Genomic DNA, 16,308 nt, shown 5'->3' with positions numbered 1-16,308 from the left:
TGGACGCGCTAAAGTGCTAAAAAGCCAAACGCAATTCAGTTTCTCAACTTCAGCCTCAGACGATGGCATTATATAGGCGCCATGATCATCAATCAGTGCACGCACCCATTTGGAATTGTCAAAGAGTTGAGGGAGTGATAGACTAAGACATACTCACAATTTCTTTAGATTTGTAATAGAAAATATAAAATATATATATTCATATTTTTTAAAAGTTAAAGAGGGAACATAACTTTTCTTTTACAATTTGAAGTTTATTATATTAATTTATTTGACAATTGAGTATTATTTTGAATATTAATCAACTTTCTCATAGGATGTTCTGAAATACTTACAATGTCTTTTGAAGGTTTTCTTAGAAAAAAATGTACTTTATCTTTTTTTATATTTAAATCTTTAGAATATTTAATTTACTTTGGGCATTTTAAAAGTAATTTAAATCTTTTTGTCGCTTTAAGTTATTCTATCTGCATAGCAACATTTTCAAATGAGCTTCAATTGCTATTATCATCACTTTGAATCAGTGTCTATAATATATGTTTTTCTTTACTCAATTAGTTTGTTGATTGAAGCAAATTAACCATAGGCAAACCATAGAACATAATAGTATAAGATTGTTTGCAGATATTATAGCTGAAAAACGAAAGTTAATTTAAAAGCAATTGTTTTGTTCTAAAGAAAGTGAAATTTCAAGATACTTGACTTTGCGATACTCTGGTATTATTCATAAAATATATTATTTGTTATATTTTTTGAATAATACCGCATTGATTTACAAATTTTTGAAAATATATTCCACAGTATCGACTACAAAAATACTGAAATATACCGAGGGCCATATTTAGTATATCGTTCAATCGCTTTTACATATCTCTTAGAGATCTAGGTGTTCATATGGATAGACGGACTTGGTTAAAAGGGTAGAAGGTATAAAAAGTATTTCCAGTAATAGATGAACAGCTTCTTCAACAGTATTAGTATATATTTATACTATATATTCAGCTTATTATACCGATCTTTGTTGCCCTTTTGCTGGGTATACAAAAAAACGTATTGTGTGGCAACCCTAGCAGAGCTTTGCCCTGCCATTAAGAGACGATCAGCGCTCCGCTTTTGTTTGCGAAAATTATTAAAGTACGCGTCCGTGTAACGAGCAAAATAAAAAAAAAATATATATAAGTTTACGGTTTTTCGTGTCGACGTTTATTCAATAAAAACAACGTTGCTCCACACACACAGCGAGAGAGAGAGAGAGAGACGAATTACACTGTGCTACAAAGCTTGGTTCGAAAGCGCTCTCTCGCTTTTACGCTCTTTGTTTGCGCTCTCTCAGTCTGCTCGCTCTCTCTCTCTTGCAAAGCTCGTCGAGCAATCGCTGCTCTTGGCAAGTTTTGCAAAACTTTGGCTTTTCAGTAACTTCAACGACTTTTCGCGAGACGGACGCGTTTCATTTGGCATCAGCTCGATAGATGCGGGCAACAGATCTGGCGAGCACTGGCTCCAACTGAACGATACGGCTATATACTTCCATATAGTGAATACGCAACAACTGCAAATTAACAAAAAAAAATTTAACAATTTCAATCGCAACAATTTCAAAAGGTGAATTTCTTGATAAGCGTGAAAGACAAACGAAATACAAAATGCAAAAAACACAAAAAACAATAAATAACATAGACTCTGAAAGTAAAAGTTGTGGCCCTTTGGACCAAGTTATTATCATTTGTTGTTGTCCCTCAATGTTGCCCTAAATGGGATATACGAAACTCTGTGCTCTCTAACTTGTGCTGTGAATTTGTCTTGTTGCCGTCGTCGCCGGTTTGCTTTAAAGATACTTTACAACTTCGAAAATCGATCGCTGTGTTTTGTATCTTGTATCTTGTATCTTGCATCTGTTTCGGTTGATTTTCCATAGCCTTCTGACCTTGACGTGTTAATTCTTTAACAGCAGCTGTCTTCATACTCCACTTTTATATTTTTAAACAATATGTTTAAATATTTTTGTGTATTTCACAAAGTTGTCTAAAGTTTTAAAATAGTACTCAACATTTTCAATTTTTTTTTATTGCATTAGTGATAAGATAATTGTGAATGGGCAACACTTAGTTACTGTTTCCGTTATCTATAATCAATTTTTTGTGAGCAATATTTATGTTATCTGTTGGCAAGCACAGATTTAGGCTTGGCACAGTTCTCAAGGGAAAAAAGTTTCCATTTTAATTATTATTTATTTATTTCAAATTGAAGGTTATTCCCTGCAGCTATCGATAGTTTGTTTTCCCCGCTTCTAAAGTATGAGCTGGCATTCTGTGTTGATTAATTTTAACCCTGACTTTAACTACTTTTATCGCTAATTGCGAGTTGTTAGATTGCCAACACGTTTCTCTGACTTTTATGACCACTTCAGAATTGCTTTTGCTAATCGCAGTGATTACAATTAGTTAGTTATTTATGTCTTAAGTCTTTTCTATACATTGGCTAAATAGGCCAACTAAATGAATAGCAGCTGTCTCCAGTTTGTCTCGAGCATTGACAATCATCCGAGTTAATAATAATAATAATCGTCGTATTTGATTTTGGCCACAATATCTAACCTTAGTTAGCTCAGCGAATAAAATTCAAAACTACAACAAAGTTGTCGCCGCATCTCAAGTAAAAGCTCAGCAACAACAATAACAATAACGTCAACACGAGCCGGATTTTTTTCCTCTCGCTGTATTGAAATTTGCGGTTTACCGCTAATTAGGTATAAAAATGTATTATTGTTTATTTATCTTTTGACTGCATCAAAATAGACACGAAATGCAAAAGGTTGAAAGCGCAAAATCAGAAAAACAGTAGTGAAAATCTGCTAACAATGACAGATACCCTATATCAAAATTGGAGTTCAATAAATATTGATAAATTTCGAAAAGGAATTTATTAATTTATTGACTTTTAATTGGTTTTAAATTTAGCAAATTTGCTGGCTAATTATTACGGGGCAAATTTAATCAAAAAAAAGTATAAAAAAAGTAAAACAGTGCTGTATTAGTTTTAAAATATACAAAATTAATATACCGAAAAATACTAAAAATATACCAAATTTATATTTGGTATATTGATGCAGTAGCGCATTCTTAATATGTATATATGTATATAAGGTGAAAAATATACCAGATTATAAACCAAAGATATTTTAAAGTAATTGTTGAAAACTAAGTTTCTAAGTACTCATTGGAATTAATTTATTTATAGAGCATAATTTGGCAAATTCAATACAAAGAATAAGCTTAAAAATAGTCTAAATAATTGCGGGTTGAACAAGTTATTAATTATCGAGTGAAATTTGTTTATTTATTGAGCATAAATTGATTTTAAATTAAACAGATTTACTGGTTAATAATAATGGGCAAGTAGTGTAAAAAATTGTGGAAAAAGAAATCGTTAGTTACTGATTGGAATTTGTTTATTTATTGAACATTAATTAGCAAATTCGACACAAAAAAATAGCTTAAAATTAGTCTGCAAAATTGTAGAAAAAACAAGTTAATAATTACCGATTTCATTTGAAATTTAGCAGATTTACGGGCTAATAATTGCACTCACATTCAATGCAAGAAATAGCTTTAAAAGAATCGAAATAATTGTTCAACAAATCAAGTTATTAATGACCAAAAAAGAGCACACAAATAAATGTTAGACAGCTGATAAGTTTATGTAGTTTTTTAGTTGCAAATTTGCTTTGTAATTGCACAAAACTAGGTTAAACAAAAAATCATAAACATTGTAGAAAAGTAATATTATTAATTACCAAGAAAATTAATGAAAGAATCAGCATGAAACTATTCCCTGGACAGCTGACATGCATATATGGTTTTTTAGCTGCAAAAAAGATCTCAATAATTGAAGAAAAATCAAGTTATTAATTGCCAAGAAATCAGCATGAAGACAGTTGATATGCATAAAAGGTTTTTTAATACTCGCAACAAAAGAATCAGTTTTGTGTGCAAAAAATATAATATCAAGAGTTTACTGGGAAAATGGCAAACACACATATTGAAGGTCACAATTGCACAATGAGGGCAAATGCGGGAGGTTCAAATGGCATGAAAAAAAAAGATGCGTCATACTGTGTTCTGTGGCTCACATTCATCTAGTCAATTACAGGGTATAATAGGGTATGCATACATTTGTATGCAAACTTTCAACTTGCAAAACTTTGCACTCTTTTTTCAAGTTATTAACATATTGCGCAAATGTTTTGCATTTGTTGTCAACCAAAAAGCCGTAAATTGTTAATTTGGTTATGTGTGTGAGTGAGTGTGACGTCTTATAGCCAAATCGTTTTACTTGCTAATACTTAATGCAAATTAGCCGGCCGCCGACAATCGACAACTTTCTACACACTGTGAGGCTTTCTTTTCGGCTGGCCGGACGTCAAAAAAAAGAAGAAAGATAGAGAGAAGATCGCATAGCACAATACACAACAAAATACAATACACAAAACTACAACACATCGCAATTTTTGGGCAATTTTTGTGTACAAGTATAAACATTGAACGGAGACAATTGCTTTTGGCATTTTGTTGTTATTGCCAATGGTATTTTATCAGCATTTTTTTTTTCTTTTGCTTTTTTTTGGTTCGTTACTATCGCACCGGCTGCGATAACGAGACCCGCATAAACAGTCGGAGAATCAGTCGAGAGCATTGCCAGCTTCAAAAATTTTACTAGTTATACATAAAGGTAAACATGGAAAGCCTTCAAGTAGCACAGACATTTTACCTTCAATTACAACTGTCAGAAGTTGTAAAATGTAAATGAGCAGAGTTAATTCTTAAGCCAAACAATAAATGATCAACATCAAATGGTTTTTGGGTAAACTTGTTTAGCTTTTGAAGGTTGTTATCATAAAGTTTTTTTTTATCATGTATGCATGTGAATTAGAATTTAGACTATTGTGTGCGTGATTCATGTCATCAAGATCTTGCATTCCGAAAGTGAATTATTAGAAATGAAAACTTTGAATTGCTCCATTATCTAGAGCATTGATTGGGGGAATTTGTTCAACTTTTTCTGTCAGTTTAAAAGCAAATTTTAATTGCAGTTAAGTTTAAAGTTTTGTACATCGCAAATTATGAACTTTGATGCCAGGTTTTGTGGCTAGATCAGCGATCGTTGTTTGGAAATAATAAAAACAAATGCTGTTTTAGTACTTAATCAAAAATAAGTCAGAAAGAAAGAATAAAAGCAAATCTATGTGGTATTATTTCTAAAATATACCGCAAACATATTTTTTAAAAATACCAAAGTATATATTGATATAGTATCATATTCAAAATATATCAAAGAATGCAAAATATACCAGATTGTCAGCTAAGGCTAACTTAAAGTAATGGTTGAAAAAGAAATTTCAAATTACTGATTGGAATTTCTTTATAGAGCATAACTTGGCAAATTCAATTTTTAATTGCATTAAAGTTTTAAGTTTTGTATATCGCAAATTATGAACTTAGATGCCAGGTTTTGTGGGTAGATCAGCGATCACTGTTTACATATAATAAAAACATATAACATAAGACGCAGTTTTAGAACTTCATCAAAAATAAGTAAGAAAGAAAGAATAAAAGCAAATCAATGTGGCATTATTTCTAAAATATACCGCAAACATATTTTTTAAAAATACCAAGGTCTATATTTGGTATATTTTGATATAGTATCGCATTCAAAATATACCATAGAGTACTAAATATACCAAATGGTCACCTAAAGCTAGCTTAAAGTTATTCTTGAATAAGAAGTTTCGAATTACTGATTGTAATTTATTTATTTATAGAGCATAATTTGGCACATTCAAATTTTAATTGCATTACTGTTTAAGTTTTGCGCATCGCAAATTATGAACTTTGATGCCAGGTTTTGTGGCTAGATCAGCGATCTCTGTTTTTATATAATAAAAACCTATAAGACGTTTTATTACGTAATCAAAAATAAGTAAGAAGGAAAGAATAAAAGCAAATCTTTGTGGTATTATTTCTAAAATATACAGCAAAGTTATTTTTTAAAATACCATAGACTTTATTTGGTATATTGATATACCATAGAGTGCAAAATATACCAAATTGTTGAAAAGAAGGTTCGAATTACTGATTGAAATTTATTTATTTATAGAGCATAATTTGGCACATTCAAATTTTAATTGCATTTAAGTTTGAAGTTTTTCATATCGTAAATTTCAACTTTTATACCAGATTTAGTGGCTAGATCAGCGATCTCTGTTTTGAAATAATAAAAACATATAAGACGCAAATGTTGTTTTAGCAACACTTACAGAATATACTGAGAATACAGATTGGGATTCCCTTATGAAGAGACGACGTCGCCAACGCCTCCCGCGCTTACACAACTGAATCGAAACAATTTGAAATCTATATAAATTTCTATCAACCACATTTTGTTCTATCGCGGTGGCAGCTGCTGTGTTTAGTTTGTGGGCGCAAAATGTTACGACGCCAAGCCATATATGCCTTTGTTGTTGTTGTTGTTGTGTGGCACCTCAAGCGAGCCCATTAAACTCAGTCTCAGCGCGTGCTTGGGTCCATCTGCTAGCCAATGAGACACATTTTTTGGACTGTTTCTCCCAAAAGCATTAACAATAGATTCTGGCGTCATTCGGCGTCGAGCGGTTTGTTTACACATTTGTTTATTATTATTATTGTGTGGCGCGCAATGAGCTCAGCTCAACACAAAGTTGCTATTTGTTCTAGAACACGAGAACGCGCATCCGTGTAGGTGGCGTATGAGTAATATTTGTGCTGATGTGTTACGCATACGCACCATTAGCCGGCATGCATCTGAATTATTACGACTCTTTAATTGCTTCGACGACAACACATTATGGCAATCAAATCGCTTGCTAATTGCATTTCCACACACACACCTTTTTCTCTTGTTTTTCCGCCAGACTTTTACTTTTTTCTTTTTGTTTTTTTGCCAGCTGTAATTCACTTGCAGTTTCTTTTAAGGTGTTGCCACATTTTGGTTAATTAATTTTTATGTATTTTGTCATTTAATTTCACAACTTTGAACTGACGTCTTCGGTCATCTTTTGCGCTTTGCACACAAAAAATTGTTCTAAGCCGCTTTTTCCCGTCTTCGAATTTGAGCGTAAACAAACCCATTATATTTTGCTTCTTTTCTTGCGCTGATTTGACAAGAAAATAGTTGTCTGTCCAGTTTTTGTGGTTCTCTCAATGAATTATTAACCTTTTGAGCTTTTGTAATGTGCGCCTAATGAGAGAGTTCATTATGTTTATGGGCTTCCCAGAGGATGTGGGCCACCCAACCATTAAGTGAGAACTCGTGGACTTAAAATACTCCAGACATTTCACTTCTTCTCTTCATGCTTCGCCTGTTGCTCAAGTTCAAAACTAACATTGCTAAAACTGCCTACGAAGCGTCAACAATTAAGCAACAATTTTAATCACTGGCAAATGCTTTTTTTGTGTGTTTGTTTTGTGTGTGCGCTCACAGTTGAGTGCTTTTAATTATTTTGCATGCGATATTGTTCTAAAGCTAAAGGCAAATAAATTAACGTGTCACTTACCGGTACTAAACACAAAACAGACAAAATACTGACGAGAGACTCGCATTGCTTTGTAATTATTAAACGTGGCACTTCAAAGTTTCATTTAACATATTGTTAAGTGTTCTCTCTTCTCCCCCCGACCCCCTCGAGGCAAACAAAGACTGTTGTCGAACTATTTGCTTTCGCAGAAAAAGTACAGCAAAAAACGTTTTTAATAATCTCGCTTTTGTATCTAGTACTTCTAATCATTATTATTAATTATTGCCCCGTTTTGTCTGCATTTTACTCCAAAAACAGTTAAACAATTTGTGTGTCGATCGCCCACAGTTTATTGATTGAATGCCACAGCCCAGCCCCCCCAAAAATAGCAACTTTCAAACTTCGTGTGGGTTGCATAATTTTGTTACAGTAATATTTAGTAGATAAATGAAAACAACAACAACAACGCATATAAAAATAATAATAATATATTTGCGGCATTATTTATGGCTACCGGCGGCCACAAGCAACAAATTACTTCAGCTCTTAATTGTATTTGGCCAAATATGAAGGCTCTTTTCATATTTTTGGCATAAAGCGAAAAAAGTAATTAAGTTTTTTTTTCTTCGGTTTTTCGTCTTCGAGAGACACGCGGCAAGTGTTTGCCTATCTTATTGAGTTGTACATAAATATATTATTAATGTTCAATCAGTTTAAGCAGACAACATTGACAACGAAAAAAAAAAAAGAATGCTAAATTCTAAATTCAGCTGTTGCTTTGCACGTTTGTTTACTCAGCGAACTCTCAGTTGTCGTGCCTCATTTTGTTGTTAATTATTCAGCAAAATAAACGATAAAAACAATGCATTGATCGACTAAGGGATACTATAATTTATACCATTTTTACATGTGCTACCAAGTTGATAGATAAAAGATGAATAAACTTTTAGGGTTTGCATATTTTTTGTTATCTAAAAACAAATAATGTTATGCTCCAAGTTTTCAAAATGATGGATTACTAGTAAAATATTTTGGATATTAATTAACATACTTCGAAAAAAAGTATATACTTTTCTCTTAGTAGGAAACGTTATCAAACTTTTGACGCAACTTAAATTAGCGCATCAAAATGCGTCAGCAGAAACATATAATTAAACTATTAACCTTTCAAAGTGTGATTAGCAAGAAATATTTGAATAAATTCTGGTTTTAATTTAGTTGCTACTAAACTTTAAAAAACGTTGCAAGAAAAGAATTCTCCTAAACATATCCACATAATATTTTTATAATTTCTAGAAAACGCAGAAAAGAATTTGATAAATTTTGATTCCTTTTTATTGATATCAAAGTTGAAATGCGATGAAAAAGAATTCTTCCAAATATATGAAAAACGCTGAAAACATTTTTAATAAATTTTGGGTTAAAGCCGCATAAAATATTTGAACAAAAAATGATTATATTTTAGTCAATACTAAACTTCAACCAACAATGCTCCAAAATAATTCTTTAGTAAGTAGAAAAAGCGTAGACAATCAATTCTAATTATATTTCAATTGTTATTGAAGTTCAAATGCGATGAAAAAGAATTTTCCCAAAAATTGCGTAGCAAATATTTTAATAATGTCTGATTAAATATCATTCGTACGATGCATGAAAAGGAATTCTGAAAAATTTAAGAAAAGCATAGGAAATATTTTAAAAATTCTGAGTATATTTTGATGAGTGTTAATAAAGAAGAAAAGCGTAGCTAAAATGAATGTAAATTCTTATTAAAAAACTAAGAAAAAGCGTTAAACTCTTTTCTCGTAGTAAAAGAGAGATACAAAATCCTTGAGTAACTTTTCTGAGAATCAACTTATTACAGCAGATCAGTGAATTCCCCCTTTCAGTTATTTGCTCATTAAGTCGGGGCGTAATTGTGCCTGGGTATATATGTGAATTGTGTGGACGTAGACAATTTGCAATCGCGCGGCATTTTTTGAGTGCCATCACGAGTATGTATATAAACTCGTATTCCAGACGAAATTTCGCTAAGATTGCCGGCAAAAAGTCAGAAGTCACAAAACAAACTGATGCCTGAGATTTGAGTTAATTTTACAAAAAAAAATCGCGCATTGACGTCGCCGTTGGTAGTTTATAGGTCATTAAAATGGTGTCTAGTTTCGTTTGGGCGGTGTTTGCAAACGGGTTTTAAACTCTTACGGATAGTTAAAGGTTGATGGATTATTACGGCTGAAAGATGAAGATGCTGCGCGTGTCGAATGTGTCTGTTTAGTATCTTCGGAAAGTATCTTTTGAGTGAGTGAATGAGTAACTCGGCAATACATTCACCTGTTAAACTGTTTGACTTGGCTCTTGTTATCTCAGCGCGTTGTTTATATAACTTACGCTTAACTGTGCAATTTGTTAACTGCGCTTGTCCCAGCCCACTCTATAGATATTTATCTATACTCGAACTCGTATGCATATATTGTATATTGAAGTCGAGTCGGTAACTTTTTTGCCGGGCAACTAATTGCTATTTGCACATTTGTTGCTGCCGCTTTCTTGGCCAATTAGCTGCCCCGTTGTCTGCCCCCGTTTTGGCCTCAATATAATGAACCTTTGAGTGTGTTCTTCCCCCTCTCTTTGCCTCTTCTCTTGAATACTATTTGTATCTTTTGTATTGACGCCCTTTTGTTGTGCGTAAGTAGCTTTAATTTTAATTTAATTTCAGCTCATTTGGGCGCCTCTTGCATGCTCGTTATTTATGTTATTTGTTATTTTTGTGTAATGCCTGATTTCTTGTATATTTTTCTTTTCTCATTCATATATATATTTTTATATTTTGTTTTTTTCTTTCATTTTTCTTTGCTTCCGTTATACGCGTGGTTTTATATTTAGACACAAACAGCATGAGTCGTGAAAGCGATGACAATTTGAGTTCGATCAATTCAGCGTATACAGGTAAGTGTAATCCATTTAAATGTTATTTGCATTTTATCGTCTCGATCATCATCTTTTCCACACACACACTTTTGTTGGAAATGCGTATTTTGTTTAATTCATGACACGCCATCAATTAACTGCTTATGATGGGTCAATTAACAACTCTCTACTGAAAACAACTTAAACTGGGGTACTGTCGTAAAACGCAGTTTTATATTTGTCACATTCAAAACGAATAAAACAACTCTTAACTCTGGCAAATTAATAAAAGTTTAACCAGCGCATCATTTGATCGATATCTGCAGTCATTTAATATAGTTCATTGATCTATCTAAATCATTTATTTGCTTATGTATGCAGCTAGCAAAGTTAACTTTAATCTACCAATGTTTTAAATTGTTATCTAGTTTGTCTTACGACATTAACCATAACAAGAAAGCTACAGTGATCGACTGTGAGATACCCGGTACGCATTTTAAATAGAAGTAAAACAGTGCGGTATTATTCTGAAAATATACCAAGTTAATATACCCATAAAATACTTATAAATATACCAATATATGGTATATTGATATAGTACTACATTAAAAATATACTATAGAGTACTAGACTAAAAATATACTATAGAGTGCAAAATATACCAGATTGTCAGCCAATGTAACAGTGCGGTATTATTCTTAAAATATACCAAGTTACCTATAAAATACTCAAAAATATACCAATATGTGGTATATTGATATAGTACTACATTAAAAATATACCATAGAGCGAAAAATATACCAGATTGTCAGCCAATGTAACAGTGCGGTATTATTCTCAAAATATACCAGATTAATATAGTGATAAAATACTCAAAAAATATACCAATATGTGGTATATTGATATAGTACTACATTAAAAATATACCCTAGAGCGCAAAATATACCAAATTGTCAGCCAATGTAACGGTGCGGTATTATTCTCAAAATATATCAAGTTAATATACCGATAAAATACTCAAAAATATACCAATATGTGGTATATTGATATAGTACTACATTAAAAATATACCCTAGAGCGCAAAATATACCAAATTGTCAGCCAATGTAACGGTGCGGTATTATTCTCAAAATATATCAAGTTAATATACCGATAAAATACTCAAAAATATACCAATATGTGGTATATTGATATAGTACTACATTAAAAATATACCCTAGAGCGCAAAATATACCAAATTGTCAGCCAATGTAACGGTGCGGTATTATTCTCAAAATATATCAAGTTAATATACCGATAAAATACTCAAAAATATACCAATATGTGGTATATTGATATAGTACTACATTAAAAATATTCCATAGAGCGCAAAATATGCCAGAGTGTCCCTAGTTTTTTCCCATACAAAAGTATTTTTTAAATAAGATCTACAATTTTCAGAAATCATAAAAACTATACTTATTATTCTATATACCAAAATTCGCGACTCTAGTTTCTAGATTCTTAGCGCAACATTCGATTGATATCTGCAGTAATTTATAACTAATTTGTGTGCAATATAGTTCATCGACTTCTGTACTTAAGTATGCAGCTAGCAAACGTAAAATCAATCTACAAATGTCTTTAATAGTTGCCTAGTTTGGTTTACGACATTAACCATAAAAATAGCTATGCGTTTAGCTATAATTTTAATCGCTTATCGCCCTGAAAAGTGAGCGTTTCAATCAATTTAAAATTTATAAAACTATGCAACCTGGTTTGCCCTTCTCAGCTGAGGTCTTTCCAGTTGTGTTGTGTGTTTCAAATGCTAAACACGTTCTAAGCATACGCAAAATTATACAATTTAAATTGTAATGTAAAATACGCGACAGCTTGACAGACTTTGAGAGGGAAGCGGAAAGAGAGAGAGGGAGAGAGGTTGAGGCGGGACTTTTCTATACCGGTATAGACAATATTTTTTGGGCTTTATTGTTGTGAAGCTGTCGCGAAGCTCAAACCTCAAACTCAAACTTATACTAGATATTATTCATAAGTAAAACGCCTTCTAAGCGGGTTTTTTTGTTTTTGTCCAACAACTACGCAGCACCCGCGTGTCACGTAAGCAGCCAAATTCCACATCAAAGTATCCCACAACAAACAAAACAAAACAAAACAAATATATCGTAACTATAAATATTAGAAACCAGTTTTCCATTTGGCGAAATTCTCAAAAACACTTCAGCGTTTGGGCGGGTGTTGAAAATATCAAAAGTTTATCAATGCATCAGATCAAGTGCAATTATAATTGTGTGCCCAATAAAGATAATTAAATCAATTGCTAAATAAAAAAGCAATTGGCATTTTGAGATGAGAGCAGCGTGAAGATTGGCTAAAAGAGAAAATGTTTTCAGGTATTAAAACTGTGTAGATTAAAACTCTTGTTGAAGTTTTAGGTATAAAATTGTGAAGATTAAAGTTGTAGTTGAAGCTTACTTCAAACTGTGCAGATAAAATGTAAAGAAATTAAGATTTTTTGTTGTACTCAAAAATTTTGATGTGAATAATAAGTAAAATACTAGATGTAGATAAAGGTTCTAGTTGAAGTTTAGTTCATACTCAAAGGTTTTTATAAGACAAATATGTGAAATCAATGGTTTATTTTATACTCAAAAGATGGGATCTAAGAAATATGAAATACGAAGAGATTACATTTTAGTTAGAGTTTAGCTTATACGTAGAAATACGTAAATAATAGCTTATTTATACTATTTTCTAATTCTACTTATTTCTAATTCTGTAGATTAAAATTCTAGCTAAAGTTTAGCTCAAATTCTGTAGAGGAAATGTATACAAATTTTTAGTTGATTTTATACTCAAAAGTTTTGTTGTGAAAAATAAGCAAAATACTTCGAAATGTGCAGCTTAAAATTCTGGTTAAGGTTTAGCTCATATTCCAAGTTTTGCATAGGAAGAATATTAGAAAATAATAGTTTATTTTGTACTATAAAGCTTTGTCGTAAAAATATGTAAAATTCTGCTAAATTTGTAGTTTGAAACTCTTGCTAAAATTTAGCTTAAACTCTGTAGAGAAATGTATAGAAATTAATACTATATTTTATACATCAAAATTTTAAAATGGGTAAAATGTGTAGATTAGATTTATAGTTAAAAGTTCAGCTTATACTCAAATTAGATAAATACTAAGTAGAATAAAATTCTAGTTAAAGTTTGGCTTATACTCAAAGTTTTGTACCGAACGAATATTAGAAATTAATAGCTTACTTTGTACTCAAAAGTTCTTATGTGAAAAATATGAAAAATATATCAAATTGAGTAGTTTAAATTCTGGCTAAAGTTTGGACAAATATTCAATGATGTAAAACACCTATCTATACTTAGCTAAGCTTCACTGTGCTTCATAAATTTCTGCCCACAGTCGGACAACAAAAGCTGCTGTCGGCAAAAGCAAAGCAACAATCGGCAAAAACAGAGATTTGCATTTACATGCGAAAAAGTCATGTAAGAGTCATGCACAGTGTGTCCAGCAAAACTGTGGGACGAAAGTCGTTGAACGTTGAGATACAAATGTATCTGTATCTGCAAGTGGTGCAACCAACACACTGTTTAGTTTAATTAAATGTTGTTTAATCATTTCAATAGATAATGAGCCACTGACGTGGCGCAATGATTTATCGGGCGACGTCGACGTCGATGCAATTCGATTTCGAGCTGAGACGGGAATCCATAAATGGACGCGTCCATCCATTTGGCCAGAAACAGAATCGTGCGCAAAGTGGGTCGGCTTTGGTGTGTGTTTTGTTTTGGCCAAAACAACATTAGGCTATAGGCCAGGCATAGACTTGGGGCGCCACACAACTTGGCTGCAACTGCAAACGCTGCGGCGCAAGCGCTTTGATGATTCATTGCGTATCTGTCAGATACATGAGTTCATTAGTGTAGACACTGAATGTCAACTGCAAGGAAATTGTCAACACACAAATGTGTATTTTTAGCCACTCGCATGACGTTTCACAGTTCACAACTGAAAAAAAAACTGAAATTAACAATTCAGATAGTATTCTAACCGAAGGTTCTATGTGATCTATTAGCACGCATTCGTTTGTGACATTGAAGGTGTCTGCTTTTTATCGTAGTATTTACTACTACAATTCAATACAATAATAATAAACAGACGCTCAGCTAGTTATTTGTTGGCTAAAAGCCAATTGAAGCACTCAAGAGTTTCGCCTGCCTGGGCACACAGTGAAAGTTTGAAAAAGTAAAATTGAAGGGAGCCAAATAGAGCTAGATACAGATACACAAGACAGCAAACAACAACAACAAGACTGTTGCGATAATTAAAAAATTTCCAGCGTCACGAAATATAATAGCAAATAATAACAAATTGTCTTGACCGTACACGCAAAGTATTAAGCTAGACAGCAGACAGACAGACAGACAGACAGACACTCAGAGAGGAGGGAGATCAATGTATGTATCTTTTAAGCAACAATTGAACCTTGAAGTTTACTATTTGCTGTTCGGCCAAGTCATGCTTGGCTACCGTTTGAGCCCAGAAAAAAGACGGCTTGATTAGCAAACGTCAGTCTCAAGCATAGGCCTGAGGCATGCATCTTTCTTTCTTATATATATGTATGTATATAAAAGAAAACTTAATTGAATAAAAAGCGGCAATTTGGAGCTGACAAAAAACACACAATTAACTACACGGTGGCGTATACGTTATGTGGCCAGAGCTGTAAATTAAGCGGAAGACGTCGAAAATCGTGCAATTTCAAATCGAAATTGAAACGAAAGAAAAATGCTTTTTGAATGTTTTATTTTTGGTGCAGCTGTAGCTCTTCGTCGCTGACAAGCGTTACCAAACTGTCGACAGTTTAATTGATTTATGCTTTTCAAATTTCGGACTCTGGAAAATTTACGACAATTGATTTTTGAAAGTTAACAGCAGAGCAATAGAGAGAGAGAGAGAATGTCGACTAACGGAGTTAAGTTTATGACTTAAGCTATGAAATTTAATTGCAAAAAAATAAAGTTGCTTTTGTGTGCAACTTTTGCTTAATGATTTCCTGGCGATTCTTGATTGATTCGCGGTTTTTAATTAGCAATGAAATTGCTATAAATAATGGAAGATTTTCATCTTCTGCCAAAGAAATGTTTAAGCATATTCGTTTAAAATTCTTTAGAGTTCTTTAGTTTCATTTTGCTGTCTCCTCTTTGAGCTGATTTGTTCAGCTTTTGAGCTAGACACCTGTTCAGGTTCTTTGAAGACTTTCAAGTTTGCTTTTGGCTTGCGGGCTAACTAACTGATTAAACAATAATAATCAAGCAGAGAACACACAGAGAGAGAGAAAGAGAGAGAGATGAAACTTTCACATAATAATAATGCCGTTGTATGAGATTAACACAAATTCGCTAATTATTAATGATTAACTAATAACCAGCTCGAGTGTAAACAGAGCTCCACCCTAAAATCAAAGACTAAAACCGAAATCCAAAAAAAGCTGAAAACAAAAAATAATTTGCCACAGCTTGGTTAACACACCCACAGCAACAACATAAAAAAAGTAATAAAAAACCGATGCTAAAATCAATGAATATAACATTTATGTAAATTGCATGCAACTGCAAAACGAAACGTGTCCATACATGTCTATATACTCGTAGATCTCTATCAAGAGACTGTAAAGCGCTTTACGCGCTCCTCGCTCTCCCCCACATCCGATTGGGAACGCTTCTCGTCCGGCCGCGGATCGCTTAAATCTCGAACAACGCCAACGCTGTCCGACAATGGACGTCGCACATCTTGTAAGTTGTCTCTTCCCCCCCTCTCACCTCTCTCTCTCGTTCCC

The 16,308-nt window shown here is 32.8% G+C and overlaps 1 protein-coding gene across 1 annotated transcript in view; it reads left to right on the top strand.

The window, feature by feature from the left end:
- LOC132798369 (restin homolog) overlaps positions 1-16,308 on the top strand; it is a 28,467-nt gene that overhangs the window by 3,468 nt on the left and 8,691 nt on the right. Inside the window, 1 exon segment of the mRNA XM_060810191.1 lies at positions 10,433-10,495. Within this exon segment, the coding sequence (XP_060666174.1) occupies positions 10,433-10,495 (63 nt within the window).

This window comes from Drosophila nasuta, chromosome 2L (genome assembly GCF_023558535.2).
Source record: "Drosophila nasuta strain 15112-1781.00 chromosome 2L, ASM2355853v1, whole genome shotgun sequence".
Lineage (NCBI taxonomy): Eukaryota > Metazoa > Arthropoda > Insecta > Diptera > Drosophilidae > Drosophila > Drosophila nasuta.
This window is presented reverse-complemented; position numbering and strand designations above follow the sequence as displayed.